Below are 15,765 nucleotides of genomic sequence, written 5' to 3'. Positions count from 1 at the left end.
CGATAGACCCAAGAATCAAAGTCCTCATTTTTCACAATCTTAGAGGGAGGATCGGCATGATTCAAATGAGTGGAAGGAACCGGTCCACCATACACAAGTGGCGGTTCCACATGGGCAAAGATGCCGGTGTGGATCACTCACTTTCACTACTAGAAGAAGGAGCCTTTTCACTACTAGCTTCCCCTTTGTCGGAGATAGCATCTGTCACCTTGTTGGTGGGATCACTCACTTTCAATGGTGCGGTGGATAGTTTAAGCCCTTCAATGAATTTAGTAAACATGCTTTCAACCTCGGTCGTCATGGAGGTTTTCAATGTCTCCAAGGCCACATTGAACTCCTCACGAGAGACCGAGGTTTCCCCATCGCCCGTAGACGAGATTGGATTCACACCGGAGTGTTCCTCCACACCGTCTACGGTATCAACCAAACTCTTCGACGGCAAAGTCCTTAGTAAAGAGACGAGGCTCTGATACCAATTGAAAGGATCGATATGGTTTACTAGAGGGGGTGAATAGACAACTAACAATTTTGTCTTGTTTCTTTACCAAATTAAACTTTGCAACAAAGTAGGTTGTCTAGATGTGCAACTAGGTGAGCAACCTATATGATGCAACAACAATGAACAAACAAGCAAGCAAGAGAAGTAACACTAATAAGCTAGCACAAGTAAAGGTAAGAGATAACCAAGAGTGGACCCGGTGAAGACGAGGCTGTGTTACCGAAGTTCCTTCCTTTTGAAGGGAAGTACGTCTCTGTTAGAGCGATGTGGAGCCACAATGCTCCCCAAGAAGCCACTAGGGCCACCGTATTCTCCTCACGCGCTCACACAATGCGAGATGTCGTGATTCCACTATTGGTGCCCTTGGAGGCGGCGACCGGATCTTTACAAACAAGGTTGGGGCAAACTCCACAACTTAATTGGAGGCTCCCAACAAAACCACGAAGCTTCACCACAATGGAATATGGCTCCGAAGTGACCTCAACCGTCTAGGGTGCACAAAGCACCCAAGAGTAACAAAATCCACACAAGAAAGTATGGGAAGCAAATATCCTTTGGTGGAAGTGTAGATCTAGGTCTCCTCCTTCAGTCCCTAGCAAATCAACAAGTTTGAGTGGCTAGAGAGAGAGATCGGGCAAAGAGAGCTTGAGTAGCATTAATGGTGGAAAGAGAGAGGTAAGAGGTGAATGTGGTAGGTGGAAGAAACACCCTTATATAGCAACCCTAAAAATCCAACCGTTACTGTGTTCTCAGTACTGCAGCAGTACAACCGCTCCTGGTCCCGGTACAACCGGGACTCATAGTTTACGTGCAGAACCCTACTAGGTGGTACAACCGGGCGACCAGGCGGTAGTACCGGTTGAGAAGAACAACCGGACCAACCGCCCAGCCACCGCCCAACCACCGCATAGAAACAGAAGGGAGTCACCCCTGAGTGCGGTAGTCGAGCGGTACCGGGCCGGTGCAACTGCATGGCCTCGAGCGCTCGGGCGGCTAAGTCTTGAGCGGTAGAACCACTCCGGACACCGGTGGTACCGGTACGACCGGACCAACCGGGCCACCACCGCACGAGTACCGCATCAAAACAGAGGCCAGACCGGTACTTGGGCGGTGCCTGGCCGGAACAACCGCCCTAGTCTTTGCTGAGCATTGGCGGTACCACCGCCCGGAAGCAGCGGTACAACCGCTCGAACAAAACTGGTCAGCGCCAAGACCCAGCGGTACAACCGCTCCAGAGAGCGGTACAACCACTAGAGCCCACAGTAAGCAGTAGGAAGGAAGGGGAAGAGCTCTCTCTCACAGTTTATGAAGGCAAGAGAGGGGTGAGGTAAGTGTACGTGAAATGATACCCCCAAGACTTTCCAATGTGGATTCCCTCTTGATAGTACGGGTTCCCTATGACCAAAAGAGATAAACAAACATGTAGAAAACACCGTCTTCGATCCTTTTTTTCTTCAGAGAGAATAGCTAATCGAAGAAGGCCTAAAACCGAAACTTGAAACACTTAGCATAAGATTAGGCCAATAACGGGTTGTCATCATCCTCCAAAACACAAAGTAGGGAAATGACCTTACATACAGGCTTCTCCAAAAGTCTGTATAAAACCATATGCTTTGATCACACTATCAAAGCGTTTATTCCAACTCCCAGAGGCTTGCACCAGTCCATAAATGGATCGTTGGAGCTTGCACACTTTGTTAGCTCCCTTTGGATCGACAAAACCTTCCGGTTGCATCATATACAACTCTTCTTCCAGAAATCCATTCAGGAATGCAGTTTTGACATCCATTTGCCAAATTTCATAATCATAAAATGCAGCAATTGCTAACATGATTCGGACAAACTTAAGCATCGCTATGGGTGAGAAAGTTTCATCATAGTCAATCCCTTGAACTTGTCGAAAACCTTTTGCAACAAGTCGAGCTTTATAGACAGTAACATTACCGTCAGCGTCAGTCTTCTTCTTGAAGATCCATTTATTTTCAATGGCTTGCCTATCATCGGGCAAGTCAACCAAAGTCCACACTTTGTTCTCATACATGGATCCCATCTCAGATTTCATGGCCTCAAGCCATTTTGCGGAATCTGGGCTCACCATCGCTTGTTCATAGTTCGTAGGTTCGTCATGGTCTAGCAACATAACCTCCAGAACAGGATTACCGTACCACTCTGGTGCGGATCTTACTCTGGTTGACCTACGAGGTTTAGTAGTAACTTGATCTGAAGTTTCATGATCAATATCATTAGCTTCCTCACTAATTGGTGTAGGATTCATAGGAACCGGTTTCTGTGATGAACCACTTTCCAACAAGGGAGCAGGTACAGTTACCTCATCAAGTTCTACTTTCCTCCCACTCACTTCTTTCGAGAGAAACTCCTTCTCTAGAAAGGATCCAAATTTAGAAACAAAAGTCTTGCCTTCAAATATGTGATAGAAGGTGTACCCAACATTTTTCTTTGGGTATCCTATGAATACACATTTCTCCAATTTGGGTTCGAGCTTATCAGGTTGAAGCATTTTCACATAAGCATCGCAACCCCAAACTTTAAGAAACTACAACTTTGGTTTCTTGCCAAACCACAGTTCATAAGGCGGCGTCTCAACGGATTTCGGTGGTGCCCTATTTAACATGAATGCAGCCGACTCTAAAGCATAACCCCAAAATGATAGCGGTAAATCAGTAAGAGACATCATAGATCGCACCATGTCTAGTAAAGTACGATTACGACGTTCGGACACACCATTACGATGTGGTGTTCCGGGTGGCGTGAGTTGCGAAACTATTCCGCATTGTTTCAAATGAAGACCAAACTCGTAACTCAAATATTCTCCTCCACAGTTAGGTCGTAGAAACTTTATTTTCTTGTTACGATGATTTTCAACTTCACTCTGAAATTCTTTGAACTTTTCAAATGTTTTAGACTTATGTTTCATTAAGTAAATATACACATATCTGCTTAAATCATATGTGAAGGTGAGAAAATAACGACACCCGCCGCGAGCCTCAACATTCATCGGACCACATACATCTGTATGTATGATTTCCAATAAATTTGTTGCTCGCTCCATAGTTCTGGAGAACGGCGTTTTAGTCAACTTGCCCATGAGGCACGGTTCGCAAGTACCAAGTGATTCATAATCAAGTGGTTCCAAAAGTCCATCAGTATGGAGTTTCTTCATGCGCTTTACACCAATATGACCTAAACGGCAGTGCCACAAATAAGTTGCACTATCATTATCAACTCTGCATCTTTTGGCTTCAATATTATGAATATGTGTATCACTACTATCGAGATTCAACAAAAATAGACCACTCTTCAAGGGTGCATGACCATAAAAGATATTACTCATATAAATAGAACAACCATTATTCTCTAATTTAAATGAATAACCGTCTCGCATCAAACAAGATCCAGATATAATGTTCATGCTCAACGCTGGCACTAAATAACAATTATTCAGGTCTAAAACTAATCCCGAAGGTAGATGTAGAGGTAGCGTGCCGACCGTGATCACATCGACTTTGGAACCATTTCCCACGCGCATCGTCACCTCATCCTTAGCCAATCTTCGCTTAATCCGTAGCCCTTGTTTCGAGAGTTGCAAATATTAGCAACAGAACCAGTATCAAATACCCAGGTGCTACTGCGAGCATTAGTAAGGTACACATCAATAACATGTATATCACATATACCTTTGTTCACCTTGCCATCCTTCTTATCCGCCAAATACTTGGGGCAGTTCCGCTTCCAGTGACCAGTCTGTTTGCAGTAAAAGCACTCGGTTTCAGGCTTAGGTCCAGACTTGGGTTTCTTCTCTTGATAAGCAACTTGTTTGCCGTTCTTCTTGAAGTTCCCCTTCTTCTTCCATTTACCCTTTTTCTTGAGACTAGTGGTCTTGTTGACCATCAACACTTGATGCTCCTTTTTGATTTCTACCTCCGCAGCCTTTAGCATCGCGAAGAGCTTGGGAATTGTCTTATTCATCCCTTGCATATTATAGTTCATCACGAAGATTTTGTAGCTTGGTGGCAGTGATTGAAGAAATCTGTCAATGACACTATCAACAGGAAGATTAACTCCCAATTGAGTCAAGTGATTATGATACCCAGACATTTTGAGTATATGTTCACTGACAAAACTATTATCCTCCATCTTGCAGCTATAGAACTTATTGGAGACTTCATAACTCTCAATCCGGGCATTTGCTTGAAATATTAACTTCAACTCCTGAAACATCTCATATGCTCCATGACGTTCAAAACATCATTGAAGTCTCGGTTCTAAGCCGTAAAGCATGGCACACTGAACTATCGAGTAGTCATCAACACGCGACTGCCAGGCATTTACAATGTCTACAGTTGCCGGTGCAGGTCGTACACCTAGCGGTGCTTCCAGGACGTAATCCTTCTGTGCAGGAATGAGGATAATCCTCAAGTTATGGACCCAGTCTGTCTAATTGCTACCATCATCTTTCAACTTTGCTTTCTCAAGGAACGCATTAAAATTTAACGAAACAATAGCACGGGCCATCTATCTACAATCAACATAGACAAGCAAAATACTATCAGGTACTAAGTTCATGATAAATTTAAGTTCAATTAATCATATTACTTAAAAACTCCCACTTAGATAGACATCCCTCTAATCCTCTAAGTGATCACGTGATCCAAATCAACTAAACCATGTCCGATCATCACGTGAGATGGAGTAGTTTCAATGGTGAACATCACTATGTTGACCATATCTACTACATGATTCACGCTCGACCTTTCGGTCTCAGTGTTCCGAGGCCATATCTGCATATGCTAGGCTCGTCAAGTTTAACCTGAGTATTCTGCATGTGCAACTATTTTGCACCCGTTGTATTTGAACGTAGAGCCTATCACACCCGATCATCACGTGGTGTCTCAGCATGAAGAACTTTCGCAACGGTGCATACTCAGGGAGAACACTTATACCTTGATAATTTAGTGAGAGAACATCTTATAATGCTACCGCCAATCAAATCAAGATAAGATGCATAAAAGACAAACATCACATGCAATCAATATAAGTGATATGATATGGCCATCATCATCTTGTGCTTGTAATCTTCATCTCCGAAGCACCGTCATGATCACCATTGTCACCGGCGCGACACTTTTATCTCCATCGTAGCATCGTTGTCGTCTCGCCAAATTATGCTTCTACGACTATCGCTACCGCTTAGTGATAAAGTAAAGCATTACATGGTGATTGCATTGCATACAATAAAGCGACAACCATATGGCTCCTGCCAGTTGCCGATAACTCGGTTACAAAACATGAGCATCTCATACAATAAAATATAGCATCATGCCTTGACCATATCACATCACAACATGCCCTGCAAAAACAAGTTAGACGTCTTCTACTTTGTTGTTGCAAGTTTTACGTGGCTGCTATGGGCTGAGCAAGAACCGTTCTTACCTACGCATCAAAACCACAACGATAGTTTGTCAAGTTAGTGTTGTTTTAACCGTCTCAAGGAACAGGCGTAGCCACACTTGGTTCAACTAAAGTTGGAGAAACTGACACCCGCCGGCCACCTGTGTGCAAAGCACGTCGGTAGAACCAGTCTCGCGTAAGCGTGCACGTAATGTCGGTTCGGGCCGCTTCATCCAACAATACCGCCGAACCAAAGTATGACATGCTGTAAGCAGTATGACTTATATCGCCCACAACTCACTTGTGTTCTGCTTGTGCATATAACATCTGCGCATAAAACCAGACTCGGATGCCACTGTTGGGGAACGTAGTAATTTCAAAAAAAATCCTACGCACACACAGGATCATGGTGATGCATAACAACAAGAGGGGATAGTGTTGTCCATGTACCCTCATAGACCGAAAGCGGAAGCGTTAGCACAACGCGATTGATGTAGTCGTACGTCTTCACGATCCGACCAATCAAGTACCGAACGCACGGCACCTCTGAGTTCAGCACACGTTCAGCTCGATGACGTCCCTCGAACTTCGATCCAGCCGAGCTTTGAGGGAGAGTTCCGTTAGCACGACGGCGTGGTGACGATGATGATGTTCTACAGACGCAGGGCTTCGCCTAAGCACTGCTATGATATTATCGAGGTGGACTATGGTGGAGTGGGGCACCGCACACGGCTAAGAGATCCAAGAGATCAATTGTTGTATCTAGAGGTGCCCCCTGCCCCTGTATATAAAGGAGCAAGGGGGGAGAGGCGGCCGGCCAGGAGGAGGCGCGCCAAGGAGGAGTCCTACTCCCATCGGGAGTAGGACTCGCTCCTTTCCTAGTTGGAGTAGGAGAAGGGGAGGAGGAGAAGGAGGGAGAGAGGAAGGAAAGGGGGGCGCCGCCCCCCTCCTTGTCCAATTCGGACTAGAGGGGGAGGGGGCGCGTGGCCTGCCCTGGCCGCCCCTCCTATTCTCCACTAAGGCCCATCTTGGCCCACTAAACCCCCGGGGGGTTCCGGTAACCCCTGGTACTCCGGTAAAATCCCGATTTCACCCAGAACACTTCCGATATCCAAATATAGGCTTCCAATATATCAATCTTTATGTCTCTGCCATTTCGAGACTCCTCGTCATGTCCGTGATCATATCCAGGACTCTGAACTTCCTTCGGTACATCAAAACACATAAACTCATAATATAACTGTCATTGAACTTTAAGCGTGCGGACCCTACGGGTTCGAGAACTATGTAGACATGACCGAGACATGTCTCCGGTCAATAACCAATAGCGGAACCTGGATGCTCATATTGGCTCCTAAATATTCTACGAAGATCTTTATCGGTCAAACCGCATAACAACATACGTTGTTCCCTTTGTCATCGGTATGTTACTTGCCCGAGATTCGATCGTCGGTATCTTAATACCTAGTTCAATCTCGTTACCGGCAAGTATCTTTACTCGTTCTGTAATACATCATCCCGCAACTAACTCATTAGTTGCAATACTTATAGTGATGTCTATTACTGAGTGGGCCCAGAGATACCTCTCTGACAATCGGAGTGACAAATCCTAATCTCGAAATATGCCAACCCAACAAGTACCTTCGGAGACACCTGTAGAGCACCTTTATAACCACCCTGTTATGTTGTGACGTTTGGTAGCACACAAAGTGTTACTCCGGTAAACGGGAGTTGCATAATCTCATAGTCATAGGAACATGTATAAGTCATGAAGAAAGCAATAGCAGAATACTAAACGATCGTGTGCTAAGCTAACGGAATGGGTCAAGTCAATCACATCATTCTCCTAATGATGTGATACCGTTAATCAAATGACAACTCATGTCAATGGCTAGGAAACATAACCATCTTTGATCAACGAGCTAGTCAAGTAGAGGCATACTGTTGGGGAACGTTGCAGAAAACAAAAAAATTCCTACGTTTCACCAAGATCAATCTATGGAGTCAACTAGCAACGAGAGGAGAGTGCATCTACATACCCTTGTAGATCGCGAGTGGAAGCATTCAAGAGAACGGGGATGATGGAGTCGTACTCGTCGTGATCCAAATCACCGATGACCAAGTGCCGAACGGACGGCACCTCCACGTTCAACACACGTACGGAGCGGATGACGTCTCCTCCTTCTTGATCCAGCAAGGGGGAAGGAGAGGTTGATGAAGATCCAGCAGCACGACGGCGTGGTGGTGGATGCAACAATGATCGCAGCAGGGCTTCGCCGAGCTTCTGCGCGAGGGAGAGGTGTAGCAAGGGAGAGGGAGGCGCCAAGACTTGAGGTGCGGCTGCCCTCCCTCTCCCCCCCTTTGTATAGGCCCCCTGGGGGGCGCCGGCCCTGGAGATGGGATCTCCCAAGGGGGCGGCGGCCAAGGGGGTGGAGTGCCCCCCAAGGCAAGTGGAGGCGCCCCCACCCTAGGGTTTCCAACCCTAGGCGCAGGGGGGCCCAAGGGGGGGCGCACCAGCCCACTATGGGCTGGTTCCCCTCCCCACTTCAGCCCATGGGGCCCTCCGGGATGGGTGGCCCCACCCGGTGGACCCCCGGGACCCATCCGGTGGTCCTGGTACAATACCGGTGACCCCGAATCTCTCCCGATGGCCGAAACTACACTTCCTATATATAATTCTTCACCTCCGGACCATTCCGGAACTCCTCGTGACGTCCAGGATCTCATCCGGGACTTCGAACAACTTTCGGATTACTGCATACTCATACCTCTACAACCCTAGCGTCACCGAACCTTAAGTGTGTAGACCCTACAGGTTCGGGAGACACGTAGACATGACCGAGACGGCTCTCCGGCCAATAACCAACAGCGGGATCTGGATACCCATATTGGCTCCCACATGCTCCTCGATGATCTCATCGGATGAACCATGATGTCGAGGATTCAAGCAACCCCGTATACAATTCCCTTTGTCAATCGGTACGTTACTTGCCCGAGACTCGATCGTCGGTATCCCAATACCTTGTTCAGTCTCGTTACCAGCAAGTCACTTTACTCGTACCGTAATGCATGATCCCGTGATCAACCACTTGATCACATTGAGCTCATTATGATGATGCATTACCGAGTGGGCCCAGAGATACCTCTCCGTCATACGAAGTGACAAATCCCAGTCTCGATTTGTGCCAACCCAACAGACACTTTCGGAAACACCTGTAATGTACCTTTATAGTCACCCGGTTATGTTGTGACGTTTGGTACACCCAAAGCACTCCTACCGTATCCGGGAGTTGCACAATCTCATTGTCTAAGGAAATGATACTTGACATTCAGAAAAGCTACAGCAAACGAACTACACGATCTTTGAGCTAAGCTTAGGATTGGGTCTTGTCCATCACATCATTCTCCTAATGATGTGATCCCGTTATCAATGACATCCCCATGTCCATAGTCAGGAAACCATGACTATCTGTTGATCAATGAGCTAGTCAACTAGAGGCTCACTAGGGACACATTGTGGTCTATGTATTCACACATGAATTACGATTTCCGGATAATACAATTATAGCATGAATGATAGACAATTATCATGAACAAGGAAATATAATAATCATTTTATTATTGCCTCTAGGGCATATTTCCAACACATACTAGTGACACTCTGTTTGTTTATGTATTCACACAAGTATTATGTTTCCGGTTAATACAATTCTAGCATGAATAATAAACATTTATCATGATATAAGTAAAAAAATAATAACTTTATTATTGCCTCTAGGGCATATTTCCTTCACGAAGCTCTTCCCTCTGCTGCGAAGAAAGGGGGCGGTATTCCTCTTGAACGCGCGACGGATCGCCGCCGCCATCACCACCGTTGTCGCGGGGGAAGCCAGGAGGACTGTGTGGTCTGTTGACCATCAAGACTTCCGCCGCGGGATCACTGCTGTCGCACTCGGATGTGGTCCCGATGGAGCCAGGTCAAACAGGTCGTAGAGAGTTTCGTCGGGCTCGATTGCCGCGACTTGTGGGGTGGCCGACTGACGGGCCACTGCGTGTCTCACCCACCGCTGGAGCCGCGACCGACCGAAACCCTTGAGCCGACGAACAGCGGGGGGCGAGGACACCATAGGAGCCGACCGATACTGGGTCGACGGCTGCCAGAAAAGGACGCCGCGGAGGCACGCGTGAAATTGCATCGTCTCGCGGACGGGGAGCGCATCGACGTCGAGTGGAGATTCCTGAAGCCAAGCAGAGTCGTCGGCAACGAAAACGAGCACGCCGAGACGGATCTCGCGGCCCTCAGTCAGTCCGTCGACGGAAACCATGATGATGAGAACCGGAAAAAATCGCAACTCCACCAAAAAGTCGCTAAGATACCTGCCCTATGGTGGGCGCCAACTGTCGTGGATTTAAGATTGACAGTAGAATGGGGGGGTAGGTATGAGGGGGCAAGATCCTAGCTATGGCGAAGTTGTACACACGAGTTTTACGAGTTCAGGCCGTTCGCAGAGGAAGTAACAGCCCTACGTCTCGGTGCCTGGAGGCGGTCGACTGGATTATGTGTGTGTGTGGGTGTGTGTGTTACAGGGGGTGTGAACCCTTGTCCCGGAGGAGGGGGTGGCTTATATAGAGTGCGCCAGGACCCCAGCTTCCCTCCGTTACACAGAGTTCAATGTACATAAAGATGAGGCGTTACTGGTAACGCCAGCCTTAAATGCCTTAATGGCCTTAAAGATTATAGAGTGAACGTTCGTCTGTTGCCGTTCCAGATGACTCCTGGTCTTCAATAGGTCGAGTGGATTCTTGTATGGTCAAGTGGTCGATTGGTCGAGCGACTTCAGGAAGGAGGGGTCTCCGAGTAGCTCATCTGTCGAGTGGATTGCACTCGACACCTTTGTTGGGCCCTCCCTGTGGTCTCTTGAGCTTCTTTACTTCTATGACAGTGACCTTGGATAGGACGTATAGGTCAGGCCTATGACCCTACCCCAGGTCTATATCATCATCAAGGACCTTTGACTCGAGGTAGAGCTAGAACTCTCGAGACCGAGGTGACTTCTCTCCTTAGTGATATTACATACGATCCTCTCGAGACATGGCTACTACCTAAATTCGAGATGTTGTGCATGATTAGGTACCAAGAGGATCCTCCTGAAGATGTACGTGAAGACGGACAACCAGCCAAGTTCATGGATGAAGAGAACCGATGGAAGGAGTCAAGAACAACTCTCAGGCCCCGGACATCCGGCCATAACCCCGGACATCTGGCCCCTGGAGGTGTCACCTGCAGCAACGGACCAGCGGCCAAGTCTACAGGGCCCGTACATCCGGCGACCGGCCCGGACATCCGGGCCCGATCCGGAAATCTGGCCTCCCGCCCGGATATCTGGACACAACCGATCCAGAGGACAGAAGAGACGCCCCGTCAGCCCGGACATCCGGCCCCAGCCCCGGATATCCGGCTCCTCCCGAAGGCCCGGATATCCGGCCGGACGCCCAGGCATCCGGTCGTGTCTGTCTACGCACAGTAAAGGGCCGAGGCCCATGTACCCTTTCGCCCTCCTAGACTATATATACTCTTCTCCTACCTACGTTTTAGAGTTATCTTTGTGTTAGCTCATTAGTGAGATAGAGCTTCGCTCATCCATCCGGATCTACTCCACGAGAGAGACCGCGGCCCCTCTTCGGAGAAGATCCACTTGGATTCAAGACCTCCTCAGGGAGAAGACCATCAAGACCTCCTGACCGGTTACCATTTGTATCGTCCCTTGTTGACTCTGGATGTTGTATCTCCTCTCGTGTTTCGAGGATCTAGCACATGTGTGACTTAATCTTGTTGGTTTGAGTGTTTCTCTTTGTGCCCCTTTGTGATTTTCCCTCGTGTTTCCCCACGTGTTCTTCGTGTTCATTGCGGGATCCGCTTCTTTCGTGAAATATCGGTCCCTAGGGTTTCCACCCTACATCAGGTCAGGTGGGCCAGCGTGGGTCAGGTCCAACGTGACGGGCATGCCCGAACGCCACATATCCGTCCCTTATTTGAGTTGGATATGAGGGATGCCGGTCAGCCCGGGCGTTTGAGGCGCCCATCTGAGTCAAAATTTTGTGACCGGACAATGACCGGGCGGTCTATCCAGACTTATGAGACGCATGGGTGTAGATGCTCTCATACGAAGTATTTTTGTTAGTCACACGAAGTTTCATCACTATGCACAACCTGCCTCAACCTCAGGTAACCTCAGGTTAGTTGGTGTAGAGTAGACTACGCTAGGTTGATTATCAGAATCATTGCAGTATCAGTGTAAATTGATTCTCAGAATCATTATAGCATCAGTAGCCTTGTTTGGATACACAGTTTTACCAGTACTAGTTTTCCATAGACTCGCATAACCGCCTAACAAACTAAAACCATGTTTGGGCTTTCCACCAAAAACATGGATAAGCAGGATTTGGTTTCCACAAACCAGGAATCTACGTTTTGTGAAAAACTACTAATAGTTGTTTTTTGGGAAAACACGATCGTAGAAACCCATCGCAACTGATTTTTTTTCAGTTCCACTTCTTTCGCAACAAATCCATTAGCACTGATTTTACAGTCATCAGGAGCTTGGATGGCCGGCGTGCATGCAAATTGACCCTGAGCATCAGCTCTCTACCGTCGGCCTGTACGTCGATGGAAGCGGATGTCGCCGCCCGTGCGGGGCGAGTGGAAGCGTTCACTGCCGTGCGCGTGCCGTGTTGGCGAGGGGAAGTAGCCACCGCCGTGCGCGTACGCCGGAATCGTCATTAAGAAGCGGTCGATGCCGTCGTCCGCGCGCGACGAGTCGTCGAGGGAAAGCGGCTGCTGCCGTGCGCTCACGGCTAGTCCCCAGATGAAAGACGTTGCCGTCGTCTGCAACCAGCAGCTGAGCTTACCAAACATAGTTTTCTATAAACCGGTTATTCACAACATAGTAGATAAAACTGGTTTTCCTAGAAATTAGCTGAAAACGCATTTTCTGTATTCTTATCGCTAATCTCCATTATCCAAACAACCACTTAGGGGCCAAAGGGCATCACTATAGCATCACAGGGGTATTGCATTTTATTTTTTTGCAGATCTGATAGAGTACTCCAGATCCAGAATAAATCCGTAGCCTGATAGCGGTATCCCATTACACTCAATTGACTAGCATCATCTGAAAACCCAAGTCTGTAAACGCTCTCTCACAACACAACACATATAGTGATGGCGACATGTTTTTTTTAGATCTTCAGGGGGGTTTACATGGAAACATTTGCACATGGTGTGTAATTACAAAAGAGTAAAAGAGAAGATCGGGGAGGGACCAATCCTAAAACCAGACCCCTCCCGTATTCACATCTAGCGTCTCGCCGTCTCCTCCATGATTACAGCACGGCGAGAAACATGACTATGTACAAACGCACTGAACACCAGTTTGTGTGGTGGTGTCGGCGGGTTCGTTGGTTGGTGGCTGGTCCTCCTAGGTGGAGCGGGCGAGGCGGGACGCGATGGCGGAGTGGTACATGGCGTCGTGGAAGCTCTCCATCCCCGACATCCGAGCCCGCAGCTGCCTCGCTTTCTCCTCCGTCAGGCCGACGAACGTCTTCTCCTCCACTTCGACCACCGGCGTCGGCGCCGCGGCCTCCATATAGTCCGCCCGTCCAGACCACCCGACCAGTGGCGCCCACCACTTGCCTCCCTTGGGCGCCCCAGCGCGGACCCGCCCACCAGCTCCCGCCGTGACGGAGGCGGCGCGCGGCCGGAGCGCGGCGGACGGGCGGGCGGAGAAGGAAACCACGGATGCTGAGGGTGCCATTGCCATTGATTTGCTCGGCCTGCTGCTTCGCTCGTGAGCTTCTGCTGGGTTTTGCCTCGAGTCCACTGAACGCACGGCGAGACGAGATGAGACGAGAGATGTGCTTTGTGAGGTCTGTGTTGCGCTGAGGGAGTGAGATGGGATGGAGTTGTTGGCACGAGGGATGGGAGATTTATACCGGCGCGCGGCGGGAGAGGGGAGGGGTGGATAGGGACGCCGCGTGGACGCGTGTGGGCGGGGGCGGCATCCGCTAGGAGGGTGCGCGTGACGTGTGACCGCGTCCACTGGCCGTTCGGGTGTGGTGCTTTCATTTGCCACGAACATCACGTTCTTCGAGGGCGTCGCCCGCACCGAGTTTTTCCGACCGGGACTCGCACACGCACCTAAATTCACCACGAGCGCAAATTCGTTAGGGTAGAATACGTCAAGGCTGATGAAGATAATAAGACAGGAATTAGCACCTCGTGAAATCACGTCCAAAACTACACATCCTGCCAAGATACGCCATCGGTAATTCGATATTAGCCTATGACAAAGCTTATGATGATATTGCACAAATTAACATTTTTTTAGGGTACAAATTAACATTTTTATCTAGTGATGATGGCTTGAAAAGGTTAACTTCTAAGACACACCATTGATTATTCTTAAAAACTTAACATGGTTTGATTTAAGAAACTTAAATCACCCGAGCCCTTTTTCCCTCTTGTTGCAAGTACTTTCTCGTCTCCGAGGCAATGAGAAATGTTAGTATTCACATGTTACATAGATTATTTTATGTGTTGGTACTTTTGCTTCAGCTCATTGCTCCTAGCCTCAACTCTTGTTGTGGAAGACTGGAATGCTGTGCAACACAATTGCTTTGATCGGTGCACCAGGCATGTATATATGATGTATGGAGGGGGCCACAACCTCAACTATACATATGAACTAGGAGGTGGGCTCAAGACACAATATACATGTACACAATATATTCAACACCCCCCCCCTCTCCCGCAGTCGAAGCGGCGTTGGAGACGCAGAGACTGGAACGAAACTCCTCGAAGATGGAAGTCGGCAGTCCCTTAGTCATCACATCAGCGAATTGTTGTGCAGTCGGAACATGGAGGACCCGAATACGTCCAAGGGCCACCTGCTCACGCGTAAAGTGAATGTCCAGCTCAATGTGCTTAGTCCGGCGGTGATGAACGGGGTTGGCGGAAAGGTACACCGCAGAGACGTTGTCACAGTAGACAATCGTAGCCTGGGAGACATCATGATGCAACTCCTGAAGTAGCTGTCATAGTCAGGTGCACTCGTTGACAACGTTAGCCACTGCTCGGTACTCAGCCTCCGCGCTAGAGCGTGAAACGGTGGGTTGTCGCTTGGACGCCCATGAGACGAGTGAAGGACCTAGGTAAACGCAGTAGTCAGAGGTGGAGCGACGGGTGTCGGGGAAGCTAGCCCAGTCCGCGTCGGAATAGGCCACCATCTCCAGAAAAGTGTACACCGTGAGAGTGAGCCCAAGAGCCATCGTGCCACGGATGTAGTGGAGAATCCGCTTCACGAGGGTCCAATGGGAGTCACGAGGGGCGTGCATATGGAGAGACACCTGCTAAACAGCATACTGTAGATCCGACCGAGTGAGAGTCAGATACTGAAGAGCACCAACAATGGATCGGCAGAACGGTGCATCCGACGCGGGCGAGCCCTCGAGAGCAGAAACCTTGGCCTTCGTGTCAATAGGAGTAGCGACATGGTGACAATTGAGCATGTCGGCACGCTCAAGTAGCTCATGCGCATACTTCTGCTAATGAAGGAAGAAGCCGTCGGGTCGCCGAACAATCTCAATGCCAAGAAAATAATGTAGAGCGTCCAAGTCCTTGATGGCAAACTCGTCACGCATCCGGAGAGTAATCTGCTGAAGAAGGGCTACAGAGAAGGCCCTCAGGATGATGTCGTCGACATAGAGGAGCAAATATGCAGTTGTGTCGCCGCGGTGATAGACAAACAGTGAGGCATCCGAACTAGTAACGCTAAAGCCCAGTGTTTGAAGGAACCGGG

The 15,765-nt window shown here is 48.7% G+C and overlaps 1 protein-coding gene across 1 annotated transcript; it reads right to left on the bottom strand.

Annotated features, from left to right (window-relative positions):
- Positions 1 to 13,125: 13,125 nt before the first annotated feature.
- On the bottom strand, positions 13,126 to 13,862 carry LOC119365531. The gene has a single exon (XM_037631173.1). It carries the CDS (start codon positions 13,726 to 13,728, stop codon positions 13,387 to 13,389), a length of 342 nt encoding a protein of 113 aa, XP_037487070.1. The 5' UTR covers positions 13,729 to 13,862; the 3' UTR covers positions 13,126 to 13,386.
- Positions 13,863 to 15,765: the final 1,903 nt, after the last annotated feature.

The sequence above is a fragment of the Triticum dicoccoides genome, chromosome 1A (genome assembly GCF_002162155.2).
Source record: "Triticum dicoccoides isolate Atlit2015 ecotype Zavitan chromosome 1A, WEW_v2.0, whole genome shotgun sequence".
NCBI classification, from domain to species: domain Eukaryota; kingdom Viridiplantae; phylum Streptophyta; class Magnoliopsida; order Poales; family Poaceae; genus Triticum; species Triticum dicoccoides.
The sequence above is the reverse complement of the archived record's forward strand: the minus strand, read 5'-3'. Positions and strand labels throughout refer to the sequence as shown.

Excerpts from the sequence above, each read along its gene's own strand:
- LOC119365531 (XM_037631173.1), bottom strand. The coding sequence starts at position 13,728 with ATGGCAATGGCACCCTCAGCATCCGTGGTTTCCTTCTCCGCCCGCCCG.